We start from the raw sequence: 20,494 nt of genomic DNA on the forward strand, positions 1-20,494 counted from the left end.
GAAACTTTACATGAATAAACAAACTATTTGGGTAATTTCAAAGTGTGGACGTGTGTCTAATTGTGTGTGTAAAGTGGGTAAGTTCCCACAGCCAGGGCTAAGGGTGTTAACCACACGCTGCACTGTCTTCAGCCTTCACAGAGCTGCATCTTTCTAGTTACTTCCTGTCTCATCGACAGCCGAGCTCCTACAAAGAGGAAACCAGACCCGCCAGAGTTCACGCTGACGATCTGCAGCGCTGTGACGGACTGATGAGCTCTGGCATCGTCGAGCTGCAACTCCTGCGATTAACGTGAAAGATTGGAGCTTGAATGAAGCGGGATTAGAAGGTAAACTCGCATCAAGTATTTCACGGGAGGCGAATGTATTGTTTCAATTTAAATAGTAGGAAATGAAAAGAAAATGTATTTTAGTTTATTCTGAACATAATGCTGTATATTTATCTAAGCACTGTACTTTTTTTTGTTTTCTTCTTCTCCACCACTCATTGTTTAGGATCAAAAGCTTTTACATTATAAATCTGTCTTTTTAGAGAGAAAACTGTATCAGCTACTTAATATGTGACCTAGTTAATGATCTCGACACCAGATTTGAAATCGGGGAAGAATCTTGGCCCTCGAAACTTTTATCAGTCACCTTTTCAACCATGAAGTGAAGATGGTCATATTTACAGCAGCCGACACCAGGAAAGGATTTGTAGATTGTTTTCAGAGTTTTTGATGAGATAAATGAAAAGTCTCATTCATTCTCTCTCTCTTTTTTTTTATTTTTTATGAATAAATTTGAGCGTGTTTCTCCACAGCCTGTCTCTCCATGTCTGCCGTGGCTCCCTCGGCGCCGGCTATGGTCCAGTTCAAGCTGGGCCTGTTCAGGGAGGTGGTTCTAGTCCCTGCCGGCAACCTGAGCTACCGTCATGCCTGCCGGCTGGCCGCCGAGGTCATAGAGCGCAAGGTAACCACGACCCTGTAGATGAGACTGAGGCCTCTAACCTTGAGCACCGTGAGGACGTTCAACACGATGCTGACCAACTCTTGATATCTGGGCTGTTGCTCTTAAAACTTCAGGGGTGCATTTTGAAAGAAGTTCACCGCTGCAAGATGCTATGAAGCTGCTTTGTGGCCATTGTAGGATCAGGGTTGGTGTTTTTGGAGATTTTGAAAAGTTGTCTCGTACAAAAACAAAAAAAAGTACAAAATAAAAACTGCAGCGGTACTACTTTAGTTCCACTCAGGTTCCACACCTGACTTCTATAAATATGTAACAACATTCACCTACTAGTGGCGAAGAGCCACAAACACTTTGGTGATTAGAAAAAAAAACAACGTGAATGCAAAGACAAAGAATGCACTGAGCACCGACATCTGAATGAAAACATGTTCAAAGAACACGGTCCCACTTGGAAAATATTAAGTTGACGTTTCACGACCAGTCAGAGCTGTCAGGAAGTGGACTGTGAAAGGTCACCTCGTGTACAGAGGAGGCGGTTTACACGCGACCGATGCAGTTCAAATGTAAATGTCAGTTTAAAAAACAACTCTTGAACATTTCAGAGTTTGTTTCTTCAGTCTGATGCAGAGTTTCGGGGCTTTTATGTTCAGGGAGACTCTCCGTTTCACTTCCTTCTCCTGACTCTAAACTTTAGGACAGAGCCTTTTGAAGTATTTCAGAAAACATTCGGCCGTGGTTTTGTGCTACACACTACATCATTGATGTTGCGTTAACACGGTGTTTGAAGTTAACGAAAGGAGGTTGTGAATCGCAGTTGTTTTCTCAGCTGGTCTGGTCTTCATACAGCTGCAGTTAAAGTGACTGTGTGGTCGACAAGAGCGCAGAAAACTTTCCAACCACAACTGCGCTCTGTCTCTCTCACACACACACAAACACACACACTCTCACACACACTCTCTCTCACTCACTCACACACACACACACACACACACACACACACACACACACACACACACACACACACACACACACACAGTTTCCAGGCAGCAGGTCAGCACGCTTTGAATAGCTGTGTGTGCAAACATTTTGTGTGGACACTGCATACAAACCTGAAAGCATGAGTGTGTCTCTGCAGACGTGTCACACCCTGAATGTGTGTGTGTGTGTGTGTGTGTGTGTGTGTGTGTGTGTGTGTGTGTGTGTCAACTTGCACCTGTAACACGAAAGCTGAACTCCTATTTTGACCCAAAAATCAGCAGTATGAAAACAAATTTATTGCATTTTAGCAATCAGTCTAATTATCCACATTGTGTATTTGATGATATAAATTAGGTGTAATTTTATACATAAATTTGTCTCTTCAGTCCACTGAGAAGCTGAGAATCATTCTGCATTAATGATATGACCACATGACATGCTGCAATCAGGCCGGGGTCATCGCTTGCTTTTTGTTTGACATTATGTTTGAATATAAAATATTTTGTAAACAGCTGTTACATTTAACTCGTTCGATAAAGATCTTTAAGAGAAGTTCTTCCCGTTCAGAAAATTACACTGATCTCTGTTTTTGTTCGTGAGTCCTGATTCTCCTGTATGAAGAGGATCTTTTAACAGCATCGTTCCACAGAGGAAACACTCCTGACCTGCAGTGCAACACTTTTAGTATTTTCAGAACCACTTCTTGTGTTTCCGTGCGGTTTTGTATTTTATAGCTTGGTACAGGTGCACATGTGAAAAAGAAAATCGTGACTATTTTCTTCGGTTGTCGAGTTTTTCAGGTTCTTTCATGCTTTTGCTTCTGCTTTGTTGATGGTGATAATTCCTCAGCTGTGATTAGATTTTTAGGGATTTTTTTTTTTAAGTGAATGTTTTGTTTCCCACTCTTGCCTACATGTGACCGGGCAGCGCCGGCTCAGCATTTACAGTCAGGATTCAGACTAAAAGAAACATTTTAAAAGGTTTTCTGACTTTAGATTGAGTCCCGTCCCATCAACATTTTTAATCTCGCTCCACCGTTTATGAGCTCCGCAATAGAGATTTGCATTTGATAACGATCAGAAGGAGAATGTCGGCATGGAAATATTTGCTTCTCGTAAAATGACTCATCATTGTGATACATTTTTTTAATAAAAATCATGCTTATTTGAGGTTGAAAAGTTTGTCAAAAGTTACACCACAGTTTTGTTTTCATGAGAGATTTGTCCTTTGATCTTATGATGTCCTGTGGTTATGTTAACTTCACGAGGCCAACAAAAAAAAAATCACACGACTGCAGCCACTCAAGAAAGGGGAAGACTCAATCTGATTGTGTGTGTGTGTGTGTGTGTGTGTGTGTGTGTGTGTGTGTGTGTGTGTGTGTGTGTGTGTGTGTGTTCAGGCTCCAGACTGCAGCGTGGTGGGCGTCGGGGAGAAGATCCTGTTGTTCAGACACGAGCCGGCCTCCGAGCAGCAGCTGCAGCGGCTGACGGACTGTGACGAGCTGCAGGACGGGGAACTCATCGAGATCATCATCGCAGGTCAGAGGTCAAAGGGGCTGAGGTTTAATCAATCCATTCACCAACCAATCAGCTGTTTTATCCTGTCGGGTGATTTCCAGTTCATTCACATGTATGAAGAACTTAGTTCTAAAATACAGCACATTTCTGAATTTCACACGTTGTAAAAAGAAAGATGGGGCTCTCAATTTGAAAGGAAACTGTTCCCTCTTTACACCACTCAGGGTATCTGTGAGGTGCAGACTCCTCCATATTTTCTGCTCTTTTTCAATATTATTTTTTTACACTCACAACCATTACAAAGCTGCTTAAATCTCAACGTGTCAGTTGAGCCTCCTTGTTTAAACCTCTGACTCAGAGCTCGGCCAGAAGTCTGCTGCAAAAAGAAAAAAATACGTAAAGATCACAAGAACAGCAACACACACAACATTTATTCTGGATCAAGACACTTCAACCGGAGTTCTGTTTGCAGGTCATTTTTTATTTGGAGACTTTTACTTCTTATTTTACAAGAAGAGAAATTGTGCATGTTTTTGCAGAATACTTTGGACTTGATTCTCACACAAAAGGCTTTTTCCTCATAAAATGAACCAAATCTCCTGCTGCTGACTCACTCTTATATTCCCCCTTTAACACAAGATTAGATGTTTTTAAACCTGCACAGAAGCCGAGATGAAATGACGTAGTTGACGTCAGGATCCTAAAACAAAGATATATGAGATTTTTTTTTTTTTTTAATCAAATTTAGATGTTTTTATTGGTGAATCTAACAAGTGTTTTTTTTTTTTTATAAATGCACTCACAATGTGTTAAACTGCTGGAGTGATTCCAAACAGGCAGCGTTCGGTTTATTGCTGCAATATATTCTGTTTCCCCCTTCTTCCTCTGACTCAGGATCAGCCTCCGTGACTGAGATGAGGATCCGTCCGCACATCCTGGTGGTCCACTCGTACCGGAGTCCCACCTTCTGCCACCACTGTGGAGAAATGCTGTGGGGCCTCGTTCGACAGGGGCTGAAATGTGACGGTGAGGCCGCGCCGACACCACCGTTAGATCTCGTCGGCATCCAGCGTCGGTCTGAGAGAGTGATATCAGCCAGTTTTTGTCCCCCTTCTGCCTCCACGCAGGTTGCGGATTAGACTTCCACAAACGTTGCGCTTTCCACTTGCCCAACGACTGCAGTCGAGCTCGGCGTCAGGTCAGCTTCAGCCTCTCCCTGTTTCCACCCCGGCGGTCCCGAACACACTCGCTGTCCAATCAGGCCGGAGGCAGTCTGGAGGAGGTAAAGAAATAATAGTATTGTGAAGGAACAGGACACGAAGTGCTGTGTGTTCCAGATGACGTACTTCCCGTAGTACACTGATGAATACTGCTCTTCCACAAAAGGACTCTTACTTGTGCAGCGCAGTGTTGTGTTGTTTCAATCTGCACGCTGCTGTTCTGCACTGACTGTATATGACCTCAATATGTGAACACATCAACCGCCAAAATATCTGCAGCTTTAGTTATTTGACCCAGAAATCAAAGTTTTTTTTTGCGCCCTCTGTTGAACACGCTCAATAAACACACTGACTCTTCTGTTCAGCAGCAGTAGTGAAAAAAACAACACTTTGGTTCAGGAACAGCTGCAGCTTCCTCAAGACGCTTTAAAGTAAAAAATTCGTTGCCTAGGTGGCTCCGCCCCCTTTCCTCGACGCAGCCAAGATGGCGACCGTTTAGGGTGGAAAGTGTTCCAGAGTTTCACACTTTTGAGTGCATCATCCTGGTACTTGCATGTTTCTGTACTCGACAGTGTGAGTCACACTCACTAGAGTGTCAGAACAGGAGTACAACATCTGGAACGCAGTATCAGTTTCAATTTTCGAAGATCATCTGCACCACGGATGACTTTCTGTTCTTCACCAGATCAGCATGTCCAAACCTTCGTCCAGGCCTCCGTCCTGGGCCGAGCCCCCGGTGTGGCTGGGGGTCGGGTCCGGGGACCGGGGCCGGGCTCAGGTGCCTCACACCTTCCACATCCACAGCTACACCAAACCCACCGTCTGCCAGTACTGCCACCGGCTGCTCAAAGGGCTCTTCAGGCAGGGGCAGCAGTGCTCAGGTGAGGCTGCAGACGTGTTATACGTTTCCATATATATTTGCTGCTCTGTGGCTGTTTTTAGTTCCTCCGTTCCAGCACATCTTTGACTTTGATGAGTCATGTTGTGATCAGAAGCTCGTGAGCACACGCCGAGCCCAAAGAGGCGGACTGCAACACTGGTCGTGTATCCCACGTGTATGAGTCAGCAGGTTAAATTAAATCGTCATGTTTTTTTCTTTCTGAATGAAGAGAGGAAAACAACGAAGAAAAAGATTGAATTTAATCACGAAAACTGACTCTGAAAGCTGAATTCTGTCAGCAGCATCTCATCGCCCACCCTGACTCTCTTCCTTCTCTGCTCCTCTGTGTTTGTTTGTCAGACTGCAGGTTTAACTGCCATCGGCGCTGCGAGCCGTTAGTCCCCAGAGACTGTCCGGGGGAGAGGCGAGGCGTCAATGGGGAAGGTGAGCCGCCATCCAGGCAGCTCTGTTCTTCCCTTAGTTTTCCGGGCTGCGTTAGATTATGATGTTCTCAGAACTGTGATGAGTCAAAGCTGATTCATCCTCCTTCCCAGGAAGGTTTGATAGATTCAGGCCTCCAACTGATTCAAATTCCCAGAAACGTCACGTTTGTCTAAGTCGTGATGATGATGATGAGGAGGAGGAGGAGGAGGAAGAGGAGGAGGAAGAGGATCAAAGGTTGATGAGATTCAAAATGATTTGACCATCTAACTGTGTTTAATGCTGGGATTATTTAATGCAGGAGCTGTAAGATCAAATAATGTTATTGATCATGAAAAAAAAAAAAAAATGAATCAGTGAAATTTTAGTTGTAATTTGTGTCATTTATCCCAAAAAAATCCAAAACATTTTCTTTTTCTAGTTTCTGAAATGTGAAAAATGTAAGTCTTTTTCTGTTTTGATGTATATTTTCATATCATTGGTTGAACAAAACAAGCTCCTTGAAGATGGAATTTCAAGTATTTTTTAAAGATTTTACAGAACTAACGATGAGTAGATTCATTAAGAAATGTCAAATGTGTCGGCGATCCCTGGTTTCGACCTCCATGTCGTTCATGCATGACATCACTTTCCCAGAATATTCGGCAGCTGGTCACACCTGCCCGCCGGACCCGGGGGACTATGAGTCGGAGGTCCCCGGTACGACACTGGACGTCTCTGACGACGAGATGATCACCGACGGTGACTCGCTGGCCGACACCGCCGAGGACGAACAGCTGCAGGAGCCGATGAGGTCAGAGGGCTGTTAAACTCCTCATGGTGCACAAAATGTCCTGACGACGTCAGACGTTTGAATCAGATTTGCACCTATCACCACACACACACACACACACACACACACACACACACACACACACACACACACACACACACATCTCTGCTGGGATTCATTGTCATTGAGCTTTGGACCCACACTGCCACCTAGAGGCAACTGATCTCATAGGGATCAAGTTTTTTACTCCTAAATGAGGCTTTGTTTTTGTTGTTATTTTATTTACTTTTGTCCTCCGTCCCTCCGTCAGTCCGTGTTTCAGCAGCAACATCCCCCTGATGAGAGTCGTCCAGTCGGTTCATCAAATTAAGAGGAGAGCCGGAGGAGTTCTGAGGGAGGGATGGCTGCTGCATCACACCAACACAGACACGCTGGTGAGAAACACACACACACACACACACACACACACACTACTCAGCTCTTCTTAAAACTGCTTGAAACAGTCAGTCAAAATCTAAAGTGTTCGTTAAAAGCTCTAAACTTCCTCATCTGTACATTATAAGTCACGTGACGTTCACTCACACGGGTTGATATTTATCTTTTCTTTTCCCAGAGGAAACATCATTACTGGTTGTTGGACTGGAAGAGCGTCACTCTGTACCAGAACGAGAGCAGCATCAAGTACTACAAGGTAAACGCTCCACCTGATGGACCAACCAGACGCAGAGCGATGAGCAGGTCTTCTACTGTCGGACTGTCGGACCGCTCTTCGCTTTTCCTGAAAGCAGCTCGGCGTGCTACAAACCAGCAGGAGTCTCATCTGTTGGGGTTCTGTTGTTGGTTTTGTGAAAACGATCTGTCGTCCACGACTGGACTTAGTTTTGGGACATCTTCGTTTTCGTCCAAACTGAAGAAGAGGACAACACGTGCGTTTTATCACCTAAAGAGTATCAGCTCGAAAAAAAAATTTCACATTTTTGTACAAATCTAGTAATGCACTCTTCCAGTTACTACAATCAGCCCGAACCAGACAATGAAACAGTATCAGTTTGTTGGGATTCGTCTGTTAATGCTCATCTTATCTGCTAAGCAGTGATGTTTTAAACTGATCCAGCTATGTCGTAGATATGGTGTCGATATAATAAGTAAAAAGTGCTCAGAATATAAATATCAAGTCATTTTAAAACAGAAAAACATGCTTTAAAACTTGTATTTCAAGAAGATAAAACCCTCCTCCTCCTCCTCCTCTTCCTCTCCCTCTCCCGCAGGAGATCCCCCTGTCCGAGGTGCTGGGGGTCCGCGGCCCCGCCCACCTCTCCGTGCCCTTGTTGCCCGGCAACAGCGCTCACTCGTTGGAGCTGGTGACGGCCTCGCTGGTGTACTGCGTGGCCGGCGAGGACGCGGCGGCCTGGGAGAGCTCCATCCGTCAGGCTCTGATGCCGGTGCAGAGCAGCAGAGGACAAGGAGAGGACAACCAGGGTGAGACGGCAAACCATCCGCGTCTTTAATAAAGAAAATACGGCTTCTTAGACGCATCCAGTATCCAAGGGACGCAAATGAAATCGTTTTTTTATTAATAGTAAAATGAAGAGAAACAACTTCTTCAGATTTAACATTTAAAACCAAACACAAATCAGAATTCGACCTCCAATGAGAAAAGCAACTTCCAAACAAGGATGAATCGGACCGTATTTGTTCGCCATCAAGTGTTTATTAAATGATGACTGACTTTATGTTTTAACTCGTTAACGAACCTGCTGTTCTTCATTGCAGATAAAGACCATCGGAGAGACAGCGCGGTGAGGATCAGTTTGTGCACTCTCCAATTTATCATCCACACGTCCAGAGAGGTTGTGTTTTCTTACACGTCACAGTGTTCATGCGTGTTTCAGGACATCAGCTCAGTGTATCAGATCTCCACGGACGAGGTGCTGGGATCGGGACAGTTTGGAGTCGTGTACAGAGGTGAGCTGAAGACACTCGGCTCGCTCTGGTTTTCTGAATGTAACTGGCTTTTATCAGTAAACCAGAGTACAAAGCAGAAAAAAGGATGGACAAATTGAAATTTCTTGTCTCTGACTGTGCGTCCAAAACATTTTATCATCACGCAAGACCAAGGAAAAACAAAGTCTCCTCATTTGAGAGGCTGAAATCAGAGAATGTCAATCAACTGACACCTCTTATCTAATCTCATTTCTCATTCTTCAGGTACTCACAGGAAGTCTGGTCAACCAGTCGCCATCAAAGTCATCGACAAGACTCGCTTCCCCACCAAACAGAAGATGCAGCTGAGGAACGAAGTGGACATCTTGCAGGTACGAACAACGTTCTTCACCGACGTTTTTAAGCGCCGTATTTATCGTTCGACCATCTCCAATATACGAGTGTGTGTGTCGTCCAGAACCTGTCCCACCTCGGCGTGGTTCTCCTGGAGGGGATGTTCGAAACCGTCCAGCATGTTTTTGTCGTCATGGAGAAGCTCCACGGAGACATGCTGGAGATGATCCTGTCCAGCGAGAAAGGCCGACTCCCTGAACGCATCGCTCGCTTCCTGGTCATACAGGTGTGAGATGCTGATGTTGAAATGCTCGAGAGTATTTTCTTTAATGTTGTCAGTCTCATATTGTCCTCAATCAAATGGATTTTTTTTTTTGTGTGTTTTTTGACAAATGGAGGTATGATAATGCTTGTTTGTCTTCATGGCTATTTTTCGGTGTAACTTTGCTTCTTTTAGGTTTTTCAGCTTTATGAGTGTTTATCTCAATGAGCAAAATTAAATTAGAAAAAAGTCAGTGAAAGATGCACATCAAAGTGATTTAAGTCCAGGCTCAGCATCCGTCTGGATTCACTTCCTGCATGCAGACAGATTAAAACCACTGTACCTTGACGACGAGTGCTTCTCCTGTTGGTGGTTCAGATTCTCGAGGCTCTTCGGTACCTTCACTTGAAACACATCGCTCACTGTGACCTGAAACCTGAGAACGTCCTGCTGGCCTCTGCAGACTCTTTCCCTCAGGTGGGACTTCACACTGTTGTTCATTTAGAGCAGATCGAAGTTCTCATATCACCTTTTTTTTAACCGGCGCTGTTTCTCGCAGGTGAAGCTGTGCGACTTTGGCTTCGCCCGCATCATCGGCGAGAAGTCGTTCCGCCGCTCGGTCGTGGGGACTCCGGCCTACCTGGCGCCCGAGGTGATCAGCAGCAGCGGGTACAACCGCTCTCTGGACATGTGGTCGGTGGGCGTCATCACGTACGTCAGCCTGAGCGGCACGTTCCCCTTCAACGAGGACGAGGACATCCGGCAGCAGATCACCAACGCAGCCTTCATGTACCCGCCTCAACCCTGGGCCTCCATTTCACTGGAAGGTCGGTCTTTTTGGTTTTGTTGCATTTAAAAACACTCAACTGAACAGCCGACAGCATTTTTAAGGCAAGACCTTTTTTTACAAAATACATGTTTGATTTTCTTTTTGTTTTGTAATCATAGTTTATAAATTCTGCAACTGATGATCAGAAATCTGATTACAGTGTGTGCTTGAAGGGGAGTAACTGAATTAAAATGTAACTCATGACAATCCACATTTTTTTATGCCATTAATGTCTGTTGAATTTTCCTTTGAGAAGGACGTCACCCTGAAATCGCCATTGGAGGGGGGGACCAAATGACATTTGCGCCCACTCTGACCCCGCTGTCATCATACATTTACATGTATTGTATAGCATGTCGTTCAAAATGTCAAAAAAGTCATACTATAGTGTCCTACAAAATAAAAATAAAAACATCAGTGTATATATGGTTAGCATCGTTGCCTCCCACTCAGAAGGTTGCAGGTTCAATACTGGCCCTGGAAGGATGACAGTAACATCTCACATGAAAAGCCCTCTCAACGGCAAGAATTGAACCTGGGACCTTCTGACTGGGAGGCAACAACACTAACCACTGCACTGCAGTGTTATTTTCAATGATGTGTTTAAAAGTCATATAAATCATATAAGTCAGACAAGCAAGCACTAAAGTCAGCACATTGATACAGTTGTAAGGCAGCGTTGTCGTCTCACTATCTGGAGGTTCTGGGTTCGATGGGGCTCTGGAACTTTGTTTGTGGTGGATTGCATGTTCTTGCTTATAGTGTGACTCTTTGTCACATTTACGACTACATGCATGATTACATTGCATGACATTGATTTTAGATTATAGACTATTTGCATTACAACATGCATAATTTAGTCATCCATATTAAGGACGACATACTTTACTTTTAGGTTATTATTTACGCAGGAACATGCAAATTCCACATCAAAAGTCCCAGGCTGGAATCGAACCTGGGACCTTTAGACTACGAGACGACAACGCTGACAACTGCACCAACAGACTGGCTTACATAAAAATGAACGAAAGTCATGCTATAGCATGTCGTCAGAAATTTTTCTGTAGAATGTCTTCAACCTTTAAAAAAAAAAAAAAAAGAGTCATACATTAGTATGTCGTCCAAAATATATATATATATATATATATATATATATATATATATATAAAAAATCATTCAAAATGGTCCAGCTGAAGTGGTCCAAAAATGTCATGAAAATCTCATTTTCTACATACTTTTTTATTTTGCGAACTTTATTATGTCGACTAATAGTAACCTGGATTTGTTTTAGTTTCATCAGTATTTGGCCTCTCGGTCTGTCCCTGTTTTCATAATGGGATTGAAGACAGTCAACAGATTCCTGTCTTGCCCACTGGGTGGCTCCACTGAGTAAACTCTCTCTCTTTCTCCCCAGCTGTGAACCTCATCCAGAACCTTCTGCAGGTGTCGGTGAGACGGAGGTTCACCGCGGGCCGAACACTGGGACACCCCTGGCTGCAGGTCAGATATTTCACAGTCTTGGCTGTCCATCGTAATACAACGAAAGACGCTGATAAATACATCAGGATATTAAAGACAGATTGAACTTATTTTAGCCCCGCGGAGAGCAAAGTCTGACTTACCGGATGGAGAGTGTTGGTCTCACGTGATGGCTTTAATCGTCATTCTCCTCCCAATTCTCGACCCGTGTTGCCGTTTAAAAAATTCCCCAACCGCCACCAAGTGGCAGCGCTGAAACGCGTTCAGTACGATTGGGAGGCCTGATGGCTTTTCGTTGCTCCCTCGTGAGGATTTTTGCCTTTTAATTGCAAAACATGTAACGTGCAAACGTTCCGCCAAAACGAGTCGTTCCCCGCTCTTATTTTGAAAGGGCATCGTCACCCGCGACGATACATGATTGATTTAAAGAGATACAAAGAAGCCAGAGTGTTTGTTTTCCCTGGAGCAGAAAGATATATACGTGCAGTCAGACTGTGTTGTCCAGCGCCAGACGTGAGCTGGCTTTGACCACTGAACACTGAGAGTGTACTCAGTTGTATTTTGTATTTCTGATCATGTTTTAAAGACGTAACGCTTCAGAATCCGTCTCCTTTTCCCTTCATCGTCGCTCCTCTGGCTCCTGCAGGACTTCCAGCTGTGGTGCGACCTCCGGGAGTTCGAGTTGAAGATGGGCTGCAGGTATCTGACGCATCCGGGGGACGAGCAGCGGTGGGTGCTCTCCGCCCGGGAGAAGGGGCTGGACTTCCCCTCGCACCTCTGCTGAGACCCCGACGACGACCCGGACACGTGACCGCCGCGGCGAGGTCAAAGGTCGTTCGGCTTCAAAGCCCGTTCCGTCTCGATGAAATCACTCTGAATTTGCCGGCCCGCCAAGGAGCCGCGGTTAACTCGAAGAAAAGAGTCTCGGGTGTTCAGAAAAAAAACAACACAGACAACTGTTGTATGTCATTTTTCCTTTTTAATTCCAAGTTTCGATCTTTAAAATGTGACTGTTTGAAAATGAGTTTTTTGTGGCATCGGTGATGATGGACAGGATGAGTTTGAGGAGGAGGAGAATGGAGCACGGATGCAGTTGACATGCAGAGGGAGGAGCCGACTCGCGCTGACTATCATGGCTGACCTGTGGTTGTTGGTTTTTTTTTTTCCAAAATGGGACCGGAGCCCTTCGTGCTTCCTCTCCGACGGCCTGCTGCGGTCCCACGTACGCTTATTTTTTTTTGTCCACAACTTTCCTGATGCCCTGCCGCCTCTCGCCGCTCGACACCTCTCCCTGTCTGTGTCCCTCCTCCTGTCCTGTCCTGTCCTGGACTGAGAGGAGTCTGGGCAGCGAGGAGAGAGGTGCTCGCTCGCCCTCTCTCTCTTTCTGGCCATAACAGTTTGTCTTTCTGCTCCCGAGTCTCGCCGTCCAGCCTTCGGCCGTCTTTGTATTTACCCACGGTGCTTTGCTCCGAGTTGCTCTCCCTCTCTCTGCCTGTCTGTCTGAATCTTAATATTTCAGCGCTTCAGGTCACGACGCTCTCATTCCTCCTCCGTTTGTTCCTGAGTTTCTTAAAGCTTTTTAAGATCTGCAGGTCGTCTGCGCTTCACATTCAGCTTTCGCAGCGCTGCGGTGAGAATCTGCAGTGGTTTTGTAACGTTAATAGCACCTGACTTCGGCTCCTCTGCTTTCACCGGGTTGTTTTGGTTTTTTTTTTTTTTTTTGCGTCGTAATGATTAAGGGTGAGTCCGAGACTCGAAAGACAGCGTTTTCTAAACTTCAACATAGCATGCATCTGCACAAATACACAACCAACCAAGCCAACTGACCGACCAGCTTCTTTATCACATTTTCTTCTTTAATTTACCCTTCTACAAAAAGTCATCAGATAGAGAGGGGGAGAGCGGCAGGCTCTGCTCAAAACTAACGTTCTCTCCTTCTCCTTAAAGTGTCCTGAAGGCCGGTACGTTCATATGTATGCTGCCTACATAAGCTCAGTGCAGTACCCGGCACTCTTTATTTAAAGACACGCCGACAGAAAGGAGAGAGGCGGTTTGAGCAGAGCCCTCCGCTCTCACCCTCTCTAAAGCAGTGTTCCTGGGCATGGAGGGAGGGACGGGAGGACGGAGGGGAGGAGGGGGAGGGGGGGGGGGGGGAGTTAAGATTTTAGAGAGGAAAAACATGATGAGAACAAAGCGTACAGAAGGACAGTGGAAGGGTTTCAAATCGCTCTCTCCAAACAGGAGAAATAGGAGAAGCTGGGAAGAAGGGTTGAGGAAGAGGAGGAGGAGGAGGAGGAGCGGCTGTGTTTATAAGTCGCTCTCTCCGTACAGGGCGCTGGAGAAGGAGATGTAGTCCAGGGCGCCGGAGATGCCGTCGCCTCCGATGTACCTGGTCATGCGGCTGATGCAGTACTCCGCCTGCTCGGGCGGCAGCTCCCTGCGCAGCTCCTCCACTGTGATGTAGCTCTGCGGGAGGAGAAGAAATGCAGGGTTTGGTTCGAGAAGAAAGGCGATGAAGAGCGGCGACCGCTCGGCCCCGAGGCTCATTACGAATTGCCGAGACGTGGGAGCAACGAGGATGTTTACTGAAGACTCGGAGGTGTTTAGAGGCACTGAAGTAACCTGGTTACTGTAAAAGTGTTGATGGAGGTCCGCCCACCTCTGAGTCGGAGCTTTCTTCCTGTTAAAGGGAGTTTCTCCTCCCTCTGTTGGAGGTTTCTTCCTGTTAAAGGGAGTTTCTCCTCCCTCTGTTGGAGGTTTTTCTCCCTTAAAGAGGAGGTTTTTTTTTTTTCCCTCCTAGGTTACGTGGGAATTGTTGAATTGTTGTGTTTCTCTATAATATTGTAAAGTCTTGCTGTGAGGACTTTAATGTGTTAAGTGCCGTGAAATAACCGGTGCTGTGATTTGCCGCTATATAAATAAAATTAATTTAATTTAATTTACAGTGGAGGTCTTTTTTTTTACTTTTTTTTTTTTTACTTAATAGCCGACATACAGCAGAAATCATGTTTTCCTGATAAAGCACACAAGCGGCTATAAAAACAGGTTTCGTGATTTTAGCCGGCTTGTTTACGAGCCGTCTGACAGCAGGAGTCGTTCCTCCTCCCGATCTCCTCGCAGACAGAAGCGACGACCTCGTCCGCTCACCTTGTCCGAGGCCAGAATCTTGAAGGAGGCCATGACCTGTTCTGCGGTGTCGGTCTCGGCGGTCTCGCGGGTCATGAAGTCGATGAAGGCCTGGAAGGTCACCACGCCCGTGTTGTTGGGGTCCACCAGGGTCATGATGCGAGCGAACTCCACCTCGCCCTGTCAAGAGAAACGGGACGTGTTGCATCGGCAGGTTACTGAAGAACGGAAACCAGCTCTGCGGCTCCTTTCGCTGACTGACGGGATTTCGGGGAATCTTCTTTGCACGTTTAAACTTTAGTTTGCCGTTTATCAAAATGTGAAGTTTTCCAAATGTGTCGCTGTAACGTCAGTTGTCGTCGGGGTGTGTGTGTTTGGTGGCGTTCGTGGTCGCTGACAGAAATGGAAAATGGAGATTGTCAGGTTGCGAGCAAATTATCGTCGACACATCCTTCGCCTCGGCAACCGGCATTTAGACACGGATTGTATTTCTTTCGCCGTTTCTTGTCTACTCAGCACGACGGCAGCATGTTGTTCTGTTCATTACAGGCCAGAAGTTTAGCTTTGGAGGCAGCGAAAGTCAGAGACACGTGACATTTGACTCAGAGCGGGAACCCTGCAGTCGTACTTTTACATTTGAAATCCACCCGATGTGTTCATGTTCCGTGAGATGTTCACTGACCAGATCGTAACCCATGGAGATGAGACAGGCGCGGAAGTCGTCTGGGTCCATCATGCCGTTTCTCTTCTGCAGAGGGGAAGAAAAAAAAAATACAAGCGTGTTTTATTTACTGCGACGAAAGCGTTTCCGACTCCGGAGGCGTCGGAAACGCTTTTCATGTCTCGCCGGCGCAAAGGACGCCGAGCGTCGACCGAAGCGCTCTCGTGATCCTGAAACGTCGACGGGCCGCTCGTTCTTTTTAGATCCGAGCTAAACGCAACCGCCGCGCGGCGAGAGCCGTCTCCGGGAGGCCGGCGGCCGCCTCACCCTGTCGAAGTGGTTGAAGGAGGCCCTGAACTCGTTGAGCTGCTCCTGGCTGATGCCTTTGGCGTCGCGGGTCAGGATCTGGTTCTCCACCTCGTTGATGGTTCTGGCGATGGTGGTGAGCAGCTGCTCCCAGCCCACGCGGATGTGCTGCGGGAGAGAGGAGGACAGGAGGGGGTCAGACGGAGGTCACGGGCGCGTCCCGACGGACGCGCGGGGCGAGGCGGCGGGGCGAAAGGTCGGCCGGCGCGCGGTGCGGCCCGCCGCACCTCCATGGTGTAGTTGGTGTGCTTGTTGTCGAAGATGAGGGACTCCTGGCTGAGCTGGTGGTCGCCCTCCAGCTTGTCGATGTTGGATTTGTAGTTGATGATGTTCTGTTCGTACTGCTTCAGGCTGTTCATCTGTTCCTCCAGGGAGCCGGCGATGTCCACAGACACGTGGCTGATCTCCTGCGGGGGAGGAGGGGGGAGGGGAGGGGGGAGGAAACAGGGAGGACCATCGATGAACGGTTGTGCTTTCCAGACATCTGTTTACGTGCTCATGAGTTTCAGCTCCGTAAATTCACTCGAAACGGAGCGATCAGGACGTCTACGAGGAACTAAAGATGAATCATCACATTTAAATTTACTATAAAATGAATCAGTTCAAATCTAAAGAATTCCACTTTTACATATTTACATTTTATTGCTGTTTTTGGATTCTCTCGCTTTGTCTCTGTTTTCCATTTTTCGCCGCCGGAAATAATTGCAGCGTCAATTCGTTATAAAAACTACAAAAGCTGCGAGTACTCTTCAAGGCGCTGATCTCTCGTTCCTGTATTTCGGCGACGTCGGAGATTATTCAAGCTCCGTCTGACTGAATCAGATTTGACGGTCCAGCGTACCTCCATCTTGGTTTGAATCCAGGGTCCGATGATGTTGGCCTGGGCAGCAAACTGGCGCCTCAGTCTCTCGTTGGCCTGCTGTCTGGCCACCTCCTCCTGCAGCATTTGGTCTCTGAGGGGCACGAGGTGCTTCACCTGCAAACACCCAACAAACACGGGTCACGGGTCGCGTACGTAAACGCGCACAACCGCAGTTTACCTCCTCGTGCTTGAAGAGACACCAGAGCTGCAACTCCACACCCTCATTCGTACCCACTGAAAACGCTACAGATGTGATTTGTATTTTCATCAGACTGCTCATTTTAAATGTACAATTTGTTTTCCTCTCAGTAAATGTCGTTATCACGGAAGCCGTCTTGATGACGGTTTGCGGCGCGGGTGTCGGTTTTAATAATTCACCTTTCTCTCCGAGGACAGACGTGTGAGGAGGATGTGTGTCACACCTCCGCTGCACTGACAGATTGTCCTGAGCGGTTACTCTGATTTCCCCGGAGAGCCGGCAGCGTTCACCTAAACGTACTCGACTACTTCTGCCCTGCTGCTGTGGACTCTTGTCTGTGCGCCGCGTTCAGTCGTCCGGCTAACAACGAGCAGAGTGAGGGGTTGACGTGTCCCGTTTACGTGCAGACAATTTAAACGCTATAATAATAATAATAACAACGAGAATGAATTAACGCCACCGCTCCTCGGCTCCCGCGCGGGGCCGTTCGATCGGACTCACAGTGTCCCACTTGTTGCTGATGTCCTGGGGGGAGAGGTTGGTGTACGGGTTGATTCCGGACAGCTTGATGCCGTAGGTCTGGGAGATCTTCAGGATCTCGCTCTGGATGCCCATGGTGGCCATGCGCTCCTTGTCGGCCTCGGGCAGGGTGGCCTTGAACTGGTCGTGGGCGGTGATCAGGCTCTGTGAGGGACAGACGTGGTCATGCTGCGCTCCGGCGTTTGTTTCAATGTAAAAACCAAGAAAACTTTCTTTGCACCTGAATTTAGAATTCAGTTTGAGTGGCCTCAATGATTTTGCATCTTATATATATATAAATATATATATAGGACAAATAAATACCCACGTCAGATGTGAGCTCATGAATTTCATTCTGTTCAGAGCTTCCCGTCCCTTCAGGGACTGAACACGGCATCTGCCTGGGAAACTCTGACGGGCTTCACATTTCTCTGCATTGTTTCCTCTCTCACTATTTATTGTCCAATAGATTCCCATCAGTCCAAACTTTCAGGTTGTTATTATTTAAATAGTTAAAGATTTAGTCCGGCAAGTTTCCAAGAAGAAAAAAATTCAAATCTATTCCTGACTTATAAATAGTTTTCTGTGGATTTTGTGATTCAATTATCCATCAGAGTGACTGTGTGGACATCGAATAGAAAAATGACTGGACAGGGACATTTATATTTATGTTCACAGTTTATATTTTTTTATAATGTTTTTAATGTCCAGGGGGATAAATATTCAATCAATGTGTGCGCGTGCGTGTGTGCGTGTGTACCTGGATCTCTTCAATGCTGTGGACAATGAACATGTCCTGCAGGTCCTCCATGGCTCCGTCCATCCAGTTGTTGAAGGGCGCCGCCCTCTTGGCGAACTCCAGGTACAGCTGGTCGATGGTCTCCCACAGCTTCTCCACACGCTGCGCTCACACACAACAGGAAACACACTCTCAGGACCCGCAGTGAACCAACACTTGGAGCTCTGAAACCGAAACCACCTGCAGAAACCATCGCTTGTAATGTTCACGGTGTTTGTTGTGGATCCGGTGAGCGGCGAGTGTTTTGGGTTCACCTCCAGTGAGTCCCTCCTCTTCTGGGTCAGGGTGCCCAGGTTGTCCCACTGGTCACAGATGCCCTGGCAGCGGCCGTTCACTGTGGCAGCATCGTGGTAGTCCAGCTCGCTGGAGGAGAAAAAAAACAAAAAACGCTATTAAGTGATCTAAACTTGTACAAAATTACATTTCCTATACAACGATATATTCTATCCTGTATGCTCGTTATCAAGTTTACATCTGAACTGAATAATAACAGTTCGTCTCTTTTACTAAACGAAAGTGTAAACGTTCAAATTGACCTTATGATCAGGAAGTTTCAGTGTAAGGTAAACAAATCACAGTAAACACACGTCAGGAAGGAAATCTGGAGATGTTTGAATATTCACTGTGGTTTCACGCGCTGGATTTTCAGCCCTCTCTGTAAGTGAGAGGTCGTCTGAGAACACTTTGCTGTCGGAGGGACAATATCTGCTGCTGAAGTGCTGGGTGGTGAATTATGGGTGGCACGCACACATATTCAGCTTCACGGTGCCGAGCAGCTCGTACACTGTATAGCAGATCAAAGAGAGCATCTCCAGCCTGTGTGTGAGAAGAAGCCCCGAGGAGTGGTGAGGAATCAGGAAACGGTGAGATCAGAGGTTGCTGCTCTTTCACGGACCGTCCTTTCATCTCGTTATCGCTCTCAGTGAAAAAGCTTTCCACTCATCTGTTGCCTCTTTCTCTCTTCACCGATTTCATCTTTTCTCTCGAGCATCTTCAGAAATGCCGCAATCGCTTCTCTTTGTCCTCTTCTGTCCCTCCGACAGTTTCCAGGTCAGCGGCTCTAGTTCGTCCCTCCATCACATATTATCCTCGTGACCTTCACGTTAAAAAGCCCCAAATAAACACACTTCTGAAGGATGTTTCTACCAATGAAAAACACAAAACCAAGAAGAAAAGGGGACAAAAACTCAGTCTGAGTTTCTCCCAGTTTTCAAAGCCCCTTAAAACACTTCCACTATTCCCAGTCTGCCCCTCCCTCCTCCTCCTCCCCCTCCATCCCTCCTCCTCCTCCTCCTCCTCCTCCTCGTCTTACTTCAGCTCCTGGGCGATGGCAGCGATCTGCTCCACTCTGTCCTGGTGAGCGGCGAGGTCGCTCTCGAAGGCCTCGTGCTTCCTCATCAGGGCTCTGATCTCCATCAGGGAGGCCGACTCGAAGTCCTTCTGGGACAGGAACTCCTCCTTACCTGAAACACACACAGTGGAAACCTTTCAAAGTACTCCTCAGAAAACCAAAGCTTTTGAATTTACATGGCTCTCAACCTCTGATCATTACTTAACTGACCCCATCGAATATGACATCGTTTCATCGCTTTATTTCAGGTCAAGAGTCCCATTTTTATCTGACAGTAATACAACAAACATAAAAACATTAAAAAAAAATGTCTTCTTTTGTAACTCTAAGTATATATATATATATATCTTTAGCTGTTTATTTATGTCTGTTTATGTCAGTATTTATATTGAGAGCAAGTTACAACCAGTATGAGTAAATATACGCGGCCCAATAAAAAGCTGATTCTGGAGGGACAACGAGGAACACAAAAGAAACTCTGAACCGACTGAATCTGGAGTCTGCAGTCGATGTGAAAGCGACCTGGAGATATTAGAAACCCGCCGACCCGTCGACCGGAAAGCTTTTCTTTCGCTGCCTACCTCCGGTCCAGGACTCGTGCATGGAGCACTTCTGCTTGAACTTCTCAGCCAGGTGGTCGAGTCTCTCCAGGCGGCGGATCTCGGTCAGCAGCCACTCCTCGTAGCCCTTCTCCACCTGCTCCAGACCCTTCCAGGCGTTGGCGATGTCCTGACGGAGAGCGACAGCTTTTTTTTTTTATAATTACCGACACTCGTCAAAGTGTTGGAACGCCGACTGCACTCAAGTAGAAGGAGGATTTTTATATATATTTTTTTTTTTGGATGGTGAATAATGAAATGTTTGTGTAAATGTTAAAGATATTTGAAATGAATATTCCAGCAATAGCATATGAGAACTTCAATCGATACAAATATTATATTTATTATATATATTTGTAAATATAATATAAATAATAGAAGTTTTCAATCAATACAATGTGAACAGATT

At 46.3% G+C, this 20,494-nt stretch overlaps 2 protein-coding genes across 2 annotated transcripts in view; one reads left to right on the forward strand and one right to left on the reverse strand.

Moving 5' to 3' along the window:
* The first annotated feature begins 72 nt into the window (after positions 1 to 72).
* Positions 73 to 13,395, forward strand: prkd4 (protein kinase D4). The gene is made up of 19 exons (XM_069172260.1): positions 73 to 329; positions 803 to 951; positions 3,326 to 3,464; positions 4,338 to 4,469; positions 4,571 to 4,725; positions 5,349 to 5,544; positions 5,904 to 5,987; positions 6,621 to 6,777; positions 7,067 to 7,190; positions 7,370 to 7,447; positions 8,025 to 8,235; positions 8,530 to 8,555; positions 8,649 to 8,721; positions 8,965 to 9,071; positions 9,158 to 9,319; positions 9,674 to 9,772; positions 9,855 to 10,122; positions 11,539 to 11,624; positions 12,250 to 13,395. The coding sequence occupies exons 2-19, from the start codon at positions 814 to 816 to the stop codon at positions 12,385 to 12,387; spliced, it is 2,373 nt and encodes a 790-aa protein (XP_069028361.1). The 5' UTR covers positions 73 to 329; positions 803 to 813; the 3' UTR covers positions 12,388 to 13,395.
* The window catches only part of actn3b (actinin alpha 3b), a 32,109-nt gene continuing 24,177 nt past the window's right edge, over positions 12,563 to 20,494 (reverse strand). Inside the window, exons 11-21 of the mRNA XM_069172258.1 lie at positions 20,068 to 20,215; positions 19,448 to 19,598; positions 18,390 to 18,498; positions 18,097 to 18,237; positions 17,319 to 17,501; positions 16,598 to 16,732; positions 15,984 to 16,163; positions 15,718 to 15,864; positions 15,412 to 15,477; positions 14,751 to 14,909; positions 12,563 to 14,069 (exon numbers count right to left, since the gene is read on the reverse strand). Coding sequence (XP_069028359.1) covers positions 13,911 to 14,069; positions 14,751 to 14,909; positions 15,412 to 15,477; positions 15,718 to 15,864; positions 15,984 to 16,163; positions 16,598 to 16,732; positions 17,319 to 17,501; positions 18,097 to 18,237; positions 18,390 to 18,498; positions 19,448 to 19,598; positions 20,068 to 20,215 — 1,578 coding nt within the window. The 3' untranslated portion in view covers positions 12,563 to 13,910. The remainder of the gene's footprint in view (positions 14,070 to 14,750; positions 14,910 to 15,411; positions 15,478 to 15,717; positions 15,865 to 15,983; positions 16,164 to 16,597; positions 16,733 to 17,318; positions 17,502 to 18,096; positions 18,238 to 18,389; positions 18,499 to 19,447; positions 19,599 to 20,067; positions 20,216 to 20,494) is intronic.

This window comes from Embiotoca jacksoni, unplaced genomic scaffold, assembly GCF_022577435.1.
Source record: "Embiotoca jacksoni isolate LCO1_2020_lvr unplaced genomic scaffold, fEmbJac1.0.p SCAF_51, whole genome shotgun sequence".
NCBI classification, from domain to species: domain Eukaryota; kingdom Metazoa; phylum Chordata; class Actinopteri; family Embiotocidae; genus Embiotoca; species Embiotoca jacksoni.

What these genes read in the sequence shown, in the direction of transcription:
- prkd4 (XM_069172260.1), top strand. Translation starts at nt 814, where the DNA reads ATGTCTGCCGTGGCTCCCTCGGCGCCGGCTATGGTCCAGTTCAAGCTG. An exon ending in GTTTGGAGTCGTGTACAGAG is followed by an intron (nt 8,722 to 8,964) that starts GTGAGCTGAAGA and finishes CTCATTCTTCAG; the next exon opens with GTACTCACAGGAAGTCTGGT. An exon ending in ACGAAGTGGACATCTTGCAG is followed by an intron (nt 9,072 to 9,157) that starts GTACGAACAACG and finishes TGTGTCGTCCAG; the next exon opens with AACCTGTCCCACCTCGGCGT.